This window comes from Penicillium canariense (assembly GCF_028826845.1).
Source record: "Penicillium canariense strain IBT 26290 chromosome Unknown utg000001l_segment0_segment0, whole genome shotgun sequence".
In the NCBI taxonomy this organism is placed as follows: domain Eukaryota; kingdom Fungi; phylum Ascomycota; class Eurotiomycetes; order Eurotiales; family Aspergillaceae; genus Penicillium; species Penicillium canariense.
Genome location: NW_026622728.1, coordinates 5,814,379 through 5,829,500, shown reverse-complemented (window position 1 = coordinate 5,829,500; position 15,122 = coordinate 5,814,379). Strand labels below are relative to the sequence as shown.

Here is a 15,122-nt window from a genome sequence, read left to right as displayed (position 1 = left end):
CGTGGTGGGAGAGCTTCTTCCCCGAGAAGCGGTCTATACCTTCGATAGACCGGAGGGGCGAGGGGGAAATTTAAAACAATATCAAACACCCTCCAGTTTCACCCTGCCGTCTCGAGCTGTTCGAGAGAACTGCAGGTGCCCCAGGTTCCGAAGCACCCAAGTACCCAAGTTCCTTGTACTGCGCGTACCCTGGTTCTTGTTACTTATTAGCCGCCGATCGTCAGTGGAGCCTCTCCCTCATCCCGCCAAGTGACGACCACCTCACTACTTCATCCTTCCCACCCCCTCCCTCTCCATCCGGTGTTTCTCTAAACTGGTCTCCCTCTTGCATCGATTTTCAATCTCAATCGCGACCCCCTCGGTGAGGGCCACCCCCATTTCTCCTATTCCCTGTGAGTTATGTTCCGGAGCCCTGCTGCCCACCCCCTCCCCTCTCCTAGGCACCACTCATCAACACTCGTCATCCAAGCTGATCCCGGACTCCCGACCGCCAAAGGAAATTCTTTCTCGCCCGCCTCATATACCACTGCATGCCGGAGGTATCAGCACTGGTGCTTGGCCGTATACCGTTTCTCACCCTGAGTGCTCTTCCCACGTCTGTTGCTTAGCGTCCTCGATCCTCTACCACCACCACCCACTCCCTCTCCGTCTCTCCGAACGTCGGTTTCGACTGGCCAGATGTCCAGCCCGCCTTTTACGGTCCGAGCGGTTTTCGAGTATGCGTCGGGCCACGATGACGACCTTCCCTTCCCAATCGGCCAAATCCTAACGGTCACCGCTGTGGAGGATGACGACTGGTACTTCGGTGAATACACAGACGGCTCCGGGGCCAAACAAGAGGGCATCTTCCCGAAAAACTTCATCGAGCGATATGAGCCTCCCGCTCCTCCCCGACCGACGCGCCCGAACAGACCGAAGAAAGAACCCGAGCCTGTCCCCGTGGAATCCGCCGTTGCTGTAACCGAGAGCCAGCCGCAGGCGGAGCCCGAGGTTGCGGAGCAACCCGTCGCGGAGGAACAGGAGCCCCCTCAGTCCCCGCTGGTGGTTTCGAGTCCAGCCGTTGAAGTTCCATCCTCGCCTTCGCAGCCAGCTCCAGCTTCTAAGCCTGCTGCCGCGGCTGCGGCCCCCGCTCCTCCTCCCGTGGCCAAGTCGTCCAAGCCTCCCCCCCCAATCGTGGCAGATAAACCCTCAGCATCGTCCTTCAGAGATCGAATCGCTGCCTTCAATCAGTCCGCTGCCGCGCCAATTGCACCATTCAAACCCGGTGGCCCCGCACAGTCGAGTTCCTTTATCAAGAAACAGTTCGTGGCCCCGCCTCCTAGCAAAGACTCCTTCGTGGCCCCGCCAAGGGAGCCTGCTCCCAAAGTCTACAAGAGGGAAGAGGACCCCGATGTTAGGGAGCAACTTGCTCGTGAGCCTCCAGTTTCTGAGACTCGCCCGCCCCCGCCTGCTCCTGCTCCCACGCAAGAACCCGAGGAGGGCGTAGAGGGCCAGCCGAAGCCGACTAGTCTCAAGGACCGCATTGCTCTTTTGCAAAAGCAGCAATTGGAGCAGGCTCAGCGCCATGCAGAGGCCGCCCAGAGGAAGGAGAAGCCCAAGCCTTCGAAGAAACCCGTTGAACAACCTACAGAACCCACTGCAGCTGAGGTGGAGGAGGAGATTACGCCCGTTGAAGCTGCGGGGACTGTACGGGACCCCAGTGTCGACACTGTGCGTGCAAAGGAACCGCCGGCACAGCCCGCTCCCTTATCACAGCCAGAAGAAATAGCAAGCGAATCGAATGATGCCGACTACTCCGCAGCTGCAGACTCCGAGGATGCGGGGGAGACTTCCACAAGCAAGGACGAAGATGAGCGTTCTCATCGACACTCAACTTACACGATTGAGCAAAAGGGCGAAGAGGCCGATGTGGAAGAAGAAGACGAGGAGGAAGAGGAGATGGATCCTGAAACCAAGCGCAGAATGGAACTTCGTGCTCGAATGGCCAAGATGAGTGGCGGTATGGGCATGATGGGACTCTTCGGGCCACCCGGTGGTCTACCAGGGATGGCCCCTCCTTCCGGGGCTCGCAAGCCCAAGACTCCTGGTGAATCTGAGAAGAGGCTTGCTGAGCCCGAACCGACTTCGCCTACCCATGCTCCTCCTGTACCTATGGTTCCTTTGGCTGGAATGAATATCAGCACCAAGCCTCCTCCCGTTGATGTGGAGAAGGAGGAGGAGGAGCCCCTGGCGACCCCGGTGTCTGAGCAACATCCTCCACAACAGGTCCCAGATGTCGAGGAGGTCGTCCATGAAGGTGCCCCACCTCGTCGTTCTACTGATCGCTCTCTCCCGGCCCTTCCCACTGGTAAGATACCCAATCAGTCTTTAGCATAAGTAACAATTCACTGACAGCCTTTCACAGAACGCTCTGCTCCCGCTCCTCCGCTACCGGCATCGCGGCCTGTTCCGCCTCCTGCTCCGGTTGAACAGCCAACTTCGCCGCCTCCAGTTCCAGGGGGTAGGTTTTCACCCAGTTCTGACCATGTACCCCCCCGACACTAATACTAAAAATCATTATCAGGTCGACCCGCTCCTCCTCCGCCTAGACCGTCAACTGGTGATGAATCTGATGACGAGCTATCAGTCCATGCGAAGAGCTTGTCCTTGAATGAGTCTGGTCAGGCGCCAGCAGTGCCTGCGCCTGCTATTCCTGACCATCTGGATTCTCGTCAATTCACGACGTACGACCCGACGCCAGCCTTGAGTTCAACCTCAACTTCCGAGAAGAGAGCAAGCCGCCCACCTCCTCCAATTCCGACAAACCCACCCGTTCCCGTGGCACAAGGCCGTGCTCCGCCCCCTCCACCCCCAGGTCCTATTCGTCGACGGTCGACGGCTGACAGCCGCGGGAGTGCCCCTCGGCAGGCTGGAGAAGATGTTGAAGGAGAGGTGACGGAATACGACGGAGATTACGATACTGATATTGCGTCCGGAGCCAAATTCAAGGATGCTTTGAGGGCCCACGAGCGTGACTCGAGCTTTGACGAGGGCACAATCACCGATGACCATTCCCTTCAATCCCCACGAAGTCCACAAGAATCCCGCCAGCCTCCGCCACTCCCGCCCACTGCTGCTCCTCGAGGAGTTCCACCTCCGCCACCAAGCCAACCACCACGAAGTGCTCGTGCTTCCATGGATACGCCTAGAGGTCCGCCTCCACTACCGCCAACTAAGGTAGCTCCTCATGACAGCGATAATGATGACGATTATGATCCGTTCAACTATTCTGCTCCCCAACATGGCCTGCCTACTCCTCCGCCTCCACCTAGCGGACGTCCAGAGGCCCCGCCCCCTCCTCCTCCGCAGACAGTGGCCGAGAACTATGACGATATGTATGAGGCATCTCCCATCCAAAGCCCCTCGCATGAACACCCTCCTTCGCATCATGAAAATCGACTTAGTTTGGTACCGCCACTCCCCCCACAGAGCCAGGCTCCGGCCCTGCCATCTCCTTCCGCGTCCCGAAGTGGGCGAGCGTCCATGGATATGATGCGTGCCCAGCGGCGGTCGATGGATGTTTCTCGTCCCTCTGTCGATCAGGGTTTCATAGCCACCGATATTGATCTTGCGGAGAGCAGTTTGTGGTGGGCCCAGCCCAAGACGATTCCTCCCGCTTTCCATAACCGGAAGGACATCCTCTTCGAAGTGGAGGAATCTTCATCCTCGAAGCGAGGTGGCAAGACAACCGTGTCCAAGGACGTTTATGTTCTCTTCATGGACTACTCGCAAACCGTGGTGACAGTCCAGTTCGATGCAAAGAACCCTGCAGATGTCTCCCTAGAGCAGCGTCATGAACCTCCTCCCCTTCAGCCCCGCCAGGATCAGCTGGAGCAGGCGCACCTTCAGCATGGAACCCGAATTTCAGAGTCCGTCAACGCGATCCAAAACTCTACTGTGGGAGATGGCACTCCTTTCGGATTAGTTCAGCACCTCCTGAGCCCTCTATCTGATGCCCTGCTTCCCATCGGAACCCGCGCATATGGCGCCTTGGTCTACTCAAACCTGGCCAATGCGTCCGTTTCGCAGAACGACGAGATCCGCGCCGGTGACATTGTTAGCTTCCGCAACGCCCGTTTCCAGGGCCATCGCGGCACTATGCACCAGAAGTACAGTGCTGAGGTGGGTAAGCCCGACCACGTCGGTATTGTGGTCGACTGGGATGGCACAAAGAAGAAGATCCGGGCGTGGGAGCAGGGACGTGAGAGCAAGAAGGTCAAGATGGAGAGCTTCAAGCTCAACGACCTCCGCAGTGGCGAGTGCAAGGTCTGGCGCGTGATGCCGCGCAGCTGGGTGGGCTGGGAGTCTATCAAATGAGCGTACCACTTGGACGTCCTTCATCTCACACACCGGGAGGATAATCATCGCGCTCTAGATCGGGGAGGGATCATGTACGAGTTTATAGTCGGTCGCGTTCTCCCTCCCTCCTATATCTTTCTTTCCCCTTTCCATCCTGGTTTTCCCCCCATCCCTACCCTTTCCTCTTGCGCGTTGAAACACTTCCTGCTTATGTGGTAATGAAGTAGCCGGAATGGTTTGTTTTTGATGGAGAATTGAGCGAGCGTGCACACCCCTTTTTTGCCCACCCCCTTTCTCCTTGTGTTCACCCCAGGTAAATTCTGCATGATCAATGCTTTCTGCACTGCTTTGATTTCTTCCATGTTCTCCATTGCCCTGTATCTATTTTGCAATGTATCCATTTCGATTCATCTTCGGAAACTGTAGATCCTGAGATGTGGACGGCGCAGCTGTCCATGTACTTTTGAGGTAATGACACTTGAATTAGGAATCTGAGAAGTTTGTGCACCAGAATAACGATATTCAAATAGAATTCCCGTCCCATTTGAAGGATACGCTGCTTGGACTGGTATGGATGTATAAAAACATCTCATATTCCGAGTACAAGGGTTGAATGTCATATAATAACACGAAGTTTTCGTGGCATGTGAGTCAATGTGTGTCAGCTGGGAAGCTGTGGGCTCTTAAAACGACTTTGGTACGCTTAAGGTTCTCGAAGGCGAATCAAGGAAATTTGTGAAGCCTTCGCGGCCAGGCAATGTAGATAGGGCGAGACATTTCCAAGGCTGCATCCAGCCCGGTCACGTGATACTATTATGCCTCAGGCCACGGTGAGGGTGGATGACCATTTCCCCATCGGGCAGCCATCTTCCAACCTCAGCTTCGCAACGTCACAGCTTTCCGTGCAGTCTCCAAAATGGGTGGCGATCTGAACTTGAAAAAGTGAGTTTTTACTTCTCCCAATATCTTATTCACGCATGAGAAATCCAGTTTCGAGAGAAAGGCAGCGTTGCTGACCCCAGCCGCAGGTCATGGCATCCATCGCTGCTCCGCAACCAGGAGCGCGTATGGGCGCAAGAGAAGCGGGCGCTGGACGAGCGCAAGAAGGTTGAACAGCTGCGGCGCGAACGCGAAGAAGAGCGCCAGATTCAGGAACTCCAGCGCCTGCAAGAATCCTCCGGCAAGACCGCGCAGCACACCCGAGTCGACTGGATGTATCAGGCGCCATCCAGCGCCACGGGCCACTACTCTGAAGAGATGGAGGGATACCTTCTGGGCAAGCGGCGCATTGACGGTATCCTACTGAAGAATGATACCGACAATCAGAAGCTGGAGAAGGGCGCGGACGTGGTTGGGGTGAATGCGGCGGCTGGCCCGTCTGTTGGGTCTGCGCGTGACACCATGACGAAGGTCTTGAATGATCCGCTACTTGAAGTCAAGAAGAGAGAACAGGCGGCTTATGAGGCTGCCGTTATGGAGGCTGCCCGGCGGAAGGAGAGAGAGGAGCGCCGCAAAGGCGACCGTGATCGGCCCCGAGATCGTCGCCATCGCGATCATGACTCGAAGCGCCGGCGATACAGTGATGAAGGGGAAGATGGGGGGCGACATCGACACCACCGGGTTTCGCGCCGAAGTCGTTCCAGGTCGCCAGCTTCCCCGGAGCGGTCTCACCGCGGATCCCGAAGCGAGCGAGACCGTGAGCACGACCGTGGCCGTGGAGATGATGACCGTGAGCGCCGGACTGATAATGAGCGAACTCGACGAGACGACCGCAACCGTGATCGGGAGCGTGATCGCCGTGATTACCGAGAGAGAAGAGACTCCTACTCCAACCGCCCCCGAGATCGAGACTCAGGTCATAGACGGGATCGTGATCAGGACCACAACCGCGACAGACCCCCACGACGGTCATCTCCTCGACAACGCACGCCATCCCCAAATAAGGCCCAAGCTCACAACGACCACGCCAACGGTGACCGACGAGACTACCCCCGACGAGCCTTCAATAACCGCAACGACTCATACAACCGAAACCGTGCCCCCCCCTCCTCCCCGCGCCGCGCCCAATAAGCCGGACCCCAAGGAGCAGGAGGAGGAGCGCCTGCGCAAGCTAGCAGAAATGCAATCGAATGCAAGCGAAATAGAGGCAGACCGACGCCAGCGGCTCAATGATATCTCTATGAAGGAAGAGGAACAGAAGGAGGAGGATGATAAGCAACGCTCTGACCGTGGTCGGTTCATGTCTCAGGTGCATCGGCGCGTGCAAGAGGACAGCTTGGATGAGCGCATCCGCCGCAGTCGCGGTGGGCTGTCCAAGATGGAGGATTAAGGAACCTAGGGTCCAGGGGTGGATCTAAGTTCGTATGGGTTACGGTCTCTTTCCTCTATGTTTCACATTAATCCGTGCCTCGCAGGGCACTGTCCATGTTATGCATTCAATCCTTTCCAACGATTATTCTTAGCGGCGGTTTCACGGGTTGGACAATTATGCGAACAAATGAACCAATGTCTGCATCTTATATGCTCCATACTCGTTCCTAAGGTAGATACTGCACAGAACAGCCAATCCGAGGTTGTCATATTTCCACCATCCTCCCACGTCTCAATCAAATGTTCACCTGCTTGTTTCTTTATTGTATATGTTGTTATATCTTCCCAAAGCTTGAGCAGTAAGCAGTTCTGCTTCCAGTCCCTGAAAACGGGCTGGGTTCACAGCCTTGAGAAGCTCTTCGTCTTCAGCAGAAGTAGAATTCTGACTCCCACGAAGGATTTCCCTTGAGATCAGTTTGGCCGTGCCAGCAGCCGTCGTGACCCAAATTGCAGCGCAGAGCCACAAGTTGGAGACATCAGGCACTCGGCCCGCAAGGGGGAGGTTGTCGGGCGTCACCGAGAAGATACCATTGAATGGCTCTTTCGCCGCCCAAGAGTCCAACTCGCCCTGTCGTCCTTGGACTAAAAATTCCTTCCCATTCTTCAAGTGGGAAGTAGCATTCAACAAGACTTCATCAAAGCTTGAAGGCCATGCTCCGATGGCTGTATCACCTGGATTCAACTGCAGTGGGGCATGGTCATAGCTACCCAATCCATCACGATCGCCGTGGTCTCTGGCGTAGACATGATGCTCCGGCCAACGGACGAATGGATAGGGCTTTCCCATGCGGGCTGGTCGGGCGGGAGTGAATGTGTACGGGTGTGCAACCGGAATAATAGGGACAGGGAACTGAGTGATGGAAGATTCGTTGCCATTGGCCGGACTTGTCAACGACGAAGTCCAAATTCCTGTCGCGAGAATGACAGTGCTTCCTGCCAAGTTGATATCGCCTTTCGCAGTCCGTATAGCTGTAATCTCCCCGGGGGTTCCATCATCGTTGTATACCGTCGCGAAGCCAGTCACAGCAGCCTCCAGAAACTCTACGCCTCGAGCTCGAGCCTCATGGGTAAAGTAGGACGTGATGGCTTGCGCATCTGCGGTTCCATCTGATGGGAAATGCAGACCCGTCTTCACCGTGTCAGGGTTGATAAAGTCTGGGGCAAGAGATGCTGCCGCCTCAGGCGTGATAATCTCCGCAGGCAAGCCCGCAGCCCGTGCCTTTTTGCATCGGGACTGTAATGTCTGCTCCCCAGAGGCTGTTGTTGCAAGTTCTAGCCCACCGACAGTGTTGAAACCACCTGGGATCGAGAGATATTCTGAGGCGGTATCCTGAGCAAGACGAGTTAAAGCGGATGACTCGTTGAGTTGGCCCACGAAGCCTGGAGCATGACCCGTGGATCCCAGGGACTCCTCTAACGACCGATCAAGGAGAACGATGTGTCGGGAGCTGTTTGGCTTGGAGAGATAGAACGCCAAGGCGGCGCCAACTATGCCCCCGCCGACGATGAGGACCCGCTGGGAGGACGGGTTGTGATTTAGATCTGCAACTGTGAGTGTTGATTGCATCGTGGAATGGCGCGGCGTTTTGAACTTTTGCTAGCGAGGTACTCCTGCAACAAATGTGGAGGGTGATATCATTATATACACAGGTTCATTAGATCACGAGACAATCAACAACTCCAAAGGGCGTGGCATTGACCCGATATCGGCCAGCTGACCGCCTCATGTACCCGTCTCCAGCCGACTCTGTGCGCAGTGAATTCAGCGTGTGGATAGACCGAGACATAATAGCCCGCAATCCTCTTGGTGATTGGAAATGCCAACCTGTGACTGGCGTTTCCGAGCAAGAGAAAGGGAGCGCCGGAGGTGCCATAGGAAGGCCGCTCATCTCTTTGGCTCGGGTTCCTTCCTGGCGTCCCCTGGATCGTGCTGTTAGCTAGTAATAACAGAAGTTATTGAGCTGAATACCACTTCACGGCAAGTAATGGCTGCTTGCTGGGGCTTCGTCCAGCTCAATAATCCCATCTGAGATACTAAATGGGTATTTAGAAAAAAAATTGGACTTTTACCGTGGCACCTCAAAAGGACCCCTCCCCCCCTCCGGCCCAGTCTCCCAACCCCTTCCCTGGATAGAATTTCAGCTAGACGTTGGAATGATGTCTTTAGGACTACGCCAAATTTTCAATTAGAAGATAGATATAAAGATAAATAAGTAGAAAAGTATTTCTCAAAAGATGAAGCCGAACTATCAGATGCAAGATATCTTTATAGTACCTGTTTTAGTAAGGGGATAGTGTACAAAAGCTATTATCGAAATAATATATGACCGTATAGACTAAGAATGTAGCCTATGAAGCATTTTCAGTCTAGCGGTATTATGCCCCAAATTTGTGGGACAGCTATTTACTACAGTGTCGATAAACGATATATTCAAACACCCTATTTTGGTGGATTTTGTAGGTTCTTTGTATACGTCTTGCCGAGGAAAGTTGGGGGTTTTACAAGGTTGATGGAGGTGTCTAGATAAGAATTCGGAAATATTCGCTTATTGTTCTGATACCAACACTTTCTATCTACTATTACAACCCAAAGAAACCTACAACAGCAATAACTCGCCCGTGGCAGCACCACCCGCATACTGCGGTTGATATCCCTGCTGCTGGTTCTGTGTGACCACAAATTGCGATTGAGGGGCACCGCCGCTGCCTGCCCCATTACCGCGTCCACCGAGATCCATTGAGGCCATTTGCTGCGAGCCAATGCCGTTGAAATAGTTGTCTGCTGCATTGACAGCGTCAGCGCCGGCCGCGGTTCCGGTTGCGCTAGGACCGACGGGGAATGTGGGAGCGGGAGGGGCATTGACGGGGCTGATTGGGTTGCCGGTCGTGATGATTGTGGCCAGGCCGCTGTTGCTGGTTGATGCAGAGGCCATGTTGGCGGTAGGCGGGTTGTATTCAAGCATGCTGGCGGTACCGTCTTCAACCTGGAGCCGTTGCAGGGCCGGACTGTGTTGTAGCCGGCGGGGACGCGCGGCACGGAAGACCTGGTGGATAGGCTTGAGGTAGACGGTGGCCAGAGTACCGACGTTCAGACAAAGTTCTTCTAGGGTACGCGGGTCGAGTTTCTCGCTCTCGGCCGTGATGGGAGGTTTCTGGCCCATGACAACCTGCTTCGCAGTTGCTGGGTCGGTGGACAACAGACGCCAGTACATGTAGCCGCGGTCACGGAGATCTGGGTCATCTGTCTCTTCAGTGCACCACTTGAGAACCTGTGGGACGAGCTGTTGGCCCTTGGTAGGCCGCTGGATAAACAGCTTGACGGTGGCCGTAAGCAGGGCCAGCTGCACTTCGACAGTTTCGTCGTGGAATGTGGCCAGGTAGTCCTGCAGGAGACCATCGGAGTTGTCAATACGGTCTGCGTATTGACCGATGATCCAGATGACGGCTGCCTTGGCCTCGGGCTCATCAAGGTCGTCGATGTTGCGGATCACGTGGCTGATAATGCTCTCGTACTGGTTGGGATACTTGCGGAAGATGTTGCGGATTACCACTGTCGCTTCTTGGACGATGTACGGGATCTTAGCGTCCACCAGTTCCAAGAGGGTGTCAATACATTGCTTTGCAGCGGACTCAATTTTGACGGCCAATTTTCCAATGGCGCGCACTGCCTTGCGAACGAAATGCACGTCGATTTCAGTGGCATATCTGCAGGAAATTGATCAGCGTGAGTTTCCTAGCAAATTTGGTGGATAAAGCCGCATACTCTCGAAGCTCTGCCAAGACGACCGAAATATTATCTTTGGTCGTCAACATAAACATTAACTCCAGCTTAGTCACTTTGACATAGATCGGGTCGTTATAGTTGCAGAAGAACACCCGAATATCATTGCGCAAGACTTCCGGTCTCTTCTGCAAGATCAAGATTGCATTTCGCAGAGCCAAATATTGGACCTCGGGAGGTTTGGAGAGCAAAGTAACAAGCGGTGGCGATAATTTCCGGCATAAAGAGGTGATGTGCTTTTCGTCGGCGATATAATTCATAAGGTAGAGAATTACTCTGCAAGAAGTGAGAACGACAGCAGAATTCGAATGAGATAGGCGCGGTGCAACTCGCTCTGCCAGCAGAAGTGCCTCGGCGGTGTCCTGGGGCACGTAGGACATCAAGGCCTCAAGGATATAACTTTGACCCCATCTGATTCAGTTGTAAGCATACTTTGCAGAGGGCCTAAGGGTCAAGGTCATCATACTCAGAGCAGTCTGGTAGGATCGAAACCAACTTCGATGCACTAACATAGTCGATGGTGAGAGAGATCGATTCGCTACGACCCCAAATGTCGCACAACGAGGCCAGAACGCTCGAGACGACGGTCGGGTTGTCATCCTTTAACATCCGATTGAGCCGGTCGATCAGATCGGAATTCTCAACCGTCTTCTTGTCATGCTCGTACAGCTTCGCAACGCAGAAAGCAGCCGTCTTGCGAACGTAGGCATCGTTATCTTGCATCAGGCGTTTCAGTGGTTGGAAGGTAGCTTCAACAAACTCGCGCACGTGGACGTAGGAAATGGTTCGTAAAGCGAGCGCGCGCACGAGAGGGTTAGTATCTTCCATATCCTGCAAAGCGACCGTTAGCACCTAAACCTGGCCTTTCGTCACACGAAGTGGATTAGGGACCATACATCAACTAGGATCGGTAGCGCTTTCATCGCGACTTCCGGTTTCATCCTCGAATAGTTGACCAAGAACAAGAAGCACCTAGAGCGCGTGTTAGCAATCTGGGCCCCTGTGCCATGCCGTTGCCCCGCAGGTCGCCAGGCGCATCCTTCATCTTAGCATACATCTTCTTGATCTCCAAGCTCGGCAAATTCATGCAGTCGATCACATCGGGGAACAGCGCAACCATATCATTATTGCTCATAGTCATGTTGGCGACGATCTTCTTCAAGGCGATCTTTTTGGCGGAGTAGTTCTTGTCTTTCTTGCCGCCGCTATTGAGCTCCTGTCGCAGCTCGGCGACCTTGCCCTGTGGAGTTTGCGCAAAGCGTGAGCAATGTACGGGAGCATAAGGGGCGAAGCCGATGAACATGGGGAAACAAGTGCTAGGGTATTGCAACGTAGAAAAGCCAAGGGGCATGTCACAGAAACAAAGATAGGACGGGAAGCTGCGCAAGCCGCCTCGGCGCCCGTCCCTTTTGTAGACGAGCAGCGCATAAGACAAGATGCGGGGAAGGGGGAAAGCCACCGCAAGTAGATCAGACGATCAAGCCGAGTAGAACTTCGCAGAATCAAGCACGTACCCTGGCGAACAGCTTCGCATCGCCTCCAGAACTCATGGCTGCTGCGTGGTCAAAACGCACGAGCTTATTGTAGGACTCCTTCTCTTCGAGGAGTTTGAGCGAATCTAGCAGCCGCCCAAGGTATCGAACACGTTAATCGGGAAGAAAATCGCCTAGAGATAGTCGATATCAAAGGAGGACAAGCTGCTCAGCGCAAAAATCAATCGCGTTCGGACGGTTCGGGGATCGCGGTTTTGGAGGGGGTCGGAGGTCTAGAAGTCGAGAAAAGGGCGAATGTCTGTCTTCACTGCACCACGGGGCCCAGAGGTATCGGAGACAGCGAGGATCATTGATCGGACATGATCAAAAACTGAAGTGCCCGGGGAATTGACGCGTGGGACGAGGAGAGCAAGTGAGACAAGGCGAGGAGGGAAAGGAGAATCGAGGCGCAAGGCGGAGTGGGAGCTGCGGAGGAAACCTCCTGGCCCCGTCATCTTTCCCACTTTTCGATCTCCTCCACACGCCACACAGCCCTTCTCCTCCTGCTCCCCTCATCATCTCTCCCCTCCCTCCTACCATGTCGTCTGCTCTTCCACCGCCGCCTCCGCCGCAATGGGTGGTCGCGATGAACTCGCCGTTGCCACGTCCCACCAAGGCCGCCTCCAGCATCCCGGATCCACCAGGCTTCTCCAGCAGCCGGGGGGGTAAACAGGTGCGCTTGGGGAACTCTTCGGCGGTTTACAAATAAAGCGCTAACATATATCAGCGCCAGCAACAGCAGCAGCAACCGACCGCGAAGAAAGCCGAAGATACCGACGCCCTGAAGATGAAGAAGGCTTGGGAGATCGCCATCGCCCCATCCAAGTCGCTCCCCATGAACGGAATCATGATGTACATGTCCGGCAACAGCCTGCAGGTTTTCAGCATTATGATGGTCTTTATGCTGTTTAAGGGCCCCATCCAGGGTTTGATCAACACCAACGCGGCGTTCGCCAAGTACGAGACTCCGTCGACACGCGGGCGCCTGGTTGCTGTGAAACTGGTCTACGTGTTGATGCAGTTCCTGCTGCTGGCATTGGGTATCTGGAAAGTCAACGCGATGGGACTGTTGCCGTACGTTTTGATACTGGGTGTTATTTCTTTGCTGTCGGGTACTGACATTTCGGTAGGACTACGAGATCGGATTGGCTTGCTTGGGAATCAGAGCGACAGCCGTTGGAGCGGGCTTACTTTGCATTCAGGTGATGCACGATAACGACGTGATAACGTGTAGCATAATAACAAAGGCCACTTCGAATACAGATATTGGGTTGTATTATGATGGATATCTGAAGTTTTCTCATAACAAGCAAGCAACGAACTACGATGGAGCATCTAATGCATTCGCACGGGTATCGATCTAATTTCAAGTACATGATTCTTTCGTAGCGGCATCGCAATGAGATCAACGCTATCGGCTCTTGTTCTAACTCGAACTTCTCTGACGGCATATTTCATTTCTCATTCGTAGATTTTGTCTCCGCGCCAGTTTTCTTGGCCTCCTCCTTTAGACGGCGCTCTTCCCGCCATTCAGGCCCCTTGTAGATGACCAGTAACAGTAACGGAGATGTGGCCAGCATGATCAGCGAAACGAAGGTAAAGCACCACCCACGGCCCATGGCTGCGAGCATCGGGTCAATCAAGGCTGTTGCGCCCGCTCCGAGCAAGCATCGCACAATGTTGTTGGCGGCTGTGGCCTTGGCCGCCTGTGTCGGGTAGAAGTCCACCAGGATAGTACCGATAGTGTTGAAAGCCCCTGTCAGAGTGAGACCCATGAGGAACAGAATGGTGGTTGGGGCAGCCAGGTGAACCCCAAAATTTAAGCACCATCCGAATGCGAGAATTGAAAGGCTTCCGATTGTAAGCATTGGGAACGCAATTTCAAGGCGAGCTTTCTCGATTGGGAAATTCCTTAGGTCTGTCTGACGATTTTTAACCACGGGGAATCCCAGTCGCTTTGCGATGCGGCGGTAGTTATAATCCAAGAACTTGCCGTTCAATATGGACGCAATAGAAGCCCCAAGGCCGAACGGGATATAACACAAGCCAATTTGAAGATCGTCTAGGCCGTATAGCTCGTGAAAGATCGATGGTATCGTTGCGCTGACATCATAGAAACCGGCAAAAAGGATGGCATTGCAGAAGAGGAGGATGCCGATATCCTTTTGGAAAACGATGGCGAGCGTTTGTAGAGGATTCGGGAACTGTAGCTTCTGTTTGCGCGAATTGGGCGGAGGTTCGATACCTTCCTTACTAGCTTTTCGAAGTTTGAGATAGCTAATCAAGGACATGTTCCACTTTTGAGGCGGTAATGAACCGTCGCCAACGACGCCCCGAGCGGTTTCCGGGAAGAAAACAAGAAATGGAACCATAAAGGCCCCAGAGAAGATGACGAGGAACCAGAAGATGGCCCGCCAGCCGAGATATTGAGAGAGCAGACCTCCAATGACAGGGCCCACGGAAGGCCCTAAAAGCGAGCCTGCCGTGACGAAGCCCATGTAGGATCCTCGCTCGGCTGCGGTGGCTACATCGGAGACGACACCCGACGAAAGGGCAATCGTAGTGCTGCTTCCCGCACTTTGCAGGCATCGGAGGACGAACAGGGCCGCATAGTTGTTCTGCAAGGCCAGCCCGATGTTGGCGGCGATGTAAATACTGAAACACACCACGTATGCAGGTCGTCTTCCAGCCTTATCGGCAAAATCGCCAATGAACATAGGTGACAAACCTTGGAAAATCTGTTTCATTCACGATGTTAGTTCCCAGTTGAAAGTGGAAGCGGGGCACGAGACCAACTCACCATGTAGCTCGTGAGAGTCAAGTTGATCAGGGAGTTTGAGACATGAAGATCTCGAGCCAAGGTGTTCAAGGCCGGGAAATAGATCTGAGACGAGACTGGCGAGAAGAACCCAGCCCACGACGCCATGAAAACGATATACCGCCGCTGGCTAATGGTGAAGACCGAGTAGTCGACATCGGCGGACCCCCCAAGATGATTCCCCGCATTCTCGTTCACATCACGCGCGGTTTCCACGTCCGTCGAAATCACAGTCGAGGTCGGCACGGCTCCCATTTCCTTTCTTCGCGGAGTGGCCGTCTCC

General features: G+C 54.3%; 6 protein-coding genes across 6 annotated transcripts; 3 read left to right on the top strand and 3 right to left on the bottom strand.

Annotated features, from left to right (window-relative positions):
* Positions 1-678: 678 nt before the first annotated feature.
* N7482_001976 (SH3 domain protein) lies at positions 679-4,356 on the top strand (the record flags this gene model as incomplete). Its single annotated transcript, XM_056684101.1, has 3 exons — positions 679-2,347; positions 2,405-2,500; positions 2,564-4,356. 3 exons carry the CDS (start codon positions 679-681, stop codon positions 4,354-4,356), a joined length of 3,558 nt encoding a protein of 1,185 aa, XP_056547707.1.
* An 898-nt stretch (positions 4,357-5,254) lies between these two features.
* Positions 5,255-6,667, top strand: cwc25 (U2-type spliceosomal complex subunit CWC25; the record flags this gene model as incomplete). Its single annotated transcript, XM_056684100.1, has 3 exons — positions 5,255-5,280; positions 5,367-5,958; positions 5,990-6,667. 3 exons carry the CDS (start codon positions 5,255-5,257, stop codon positions 6,665-6,667), a joined length of 1,296 nt encoding a protein of 431 aa, XP_056547706.1.
* Positions 6,668-6,952: 285 nt separating this feature from the next.
* Positions 6,953-8,275, bottom strand: N7482_001974 (NAD(P)/FAD-dependent oxidoreductase; the record flags this gene model as incomplete). The annotated part of the gene is made up of 1 exon (XM_056684099.1): positions 6,953-8,275. One exon carries the CDS (start codon positions 8,273-8,275, stop codon positions 6,953-6,955), a length of 1,323 nt encoding a protein of 440 aa, XP_056547705.1.
* Positions 8,276-9,305: 1,030 nt separating this feature from the next.
* Positions 9,306-12,039, bottom strand: N7482_001973 (putative AP-2 adaptor complex subunit beta; the record flags this gene model as incomplete). Its single annotated transcript, XM_056684098.1, has 6 exons — positions 9,306-10,413; positions 10,472-10,900; positions 10,956-11,320; positions 11,386-11,461; positions 11,545-11,729; positions 12,004-12,039. 6 exons carry the CDS (start codon positions 12,037-12,039, stop codon positions 9,306-9,308), a joined length of 2,199 nt encoding a protein of 732 aa, XP_056547704.1.
* A 520-nt stretch (positions 12,040-12,559) lies between these two features.
* N7482_001972 (ER membrane protein complex subunit 4) lies at positions 12,560-13,227 on the top strand (the record flags this gene model as incomplete). Its single annotated transcript, XM_056684097.1, has 3 exons — positions 12,560-12,694; positions 12,749-13,095; positions 13,152-13,227. 3 exons carry the CDS (start codon positions 12,560-12,562, stop codon positions 13,225-13,227), a joined length of 558 nt encoding a protein of 185 aa, XP_056547703.1.
* Positions 13,228-13,475: 248 nt separating this feature from the next.
* Positions 13,476-15,094, bottom strand: N7482_001971 (MFS transporter; the record flags this gene model as incomplete). The annotated part of the gene is made up of 2 exons (XM_056684096.1): positions 13,476-14,759; positions 14,822-15,094. 2 exons carry the CDS (start codon positions 15,092-15,094, stop codon positions 13,476-13,478), a joined length of 1,557 nt encoding a protein of 518 aa, XP_056547702.1.
* Between the last annotated feature and the right edge of the window lie 28 nt (positions 15,095-15,122).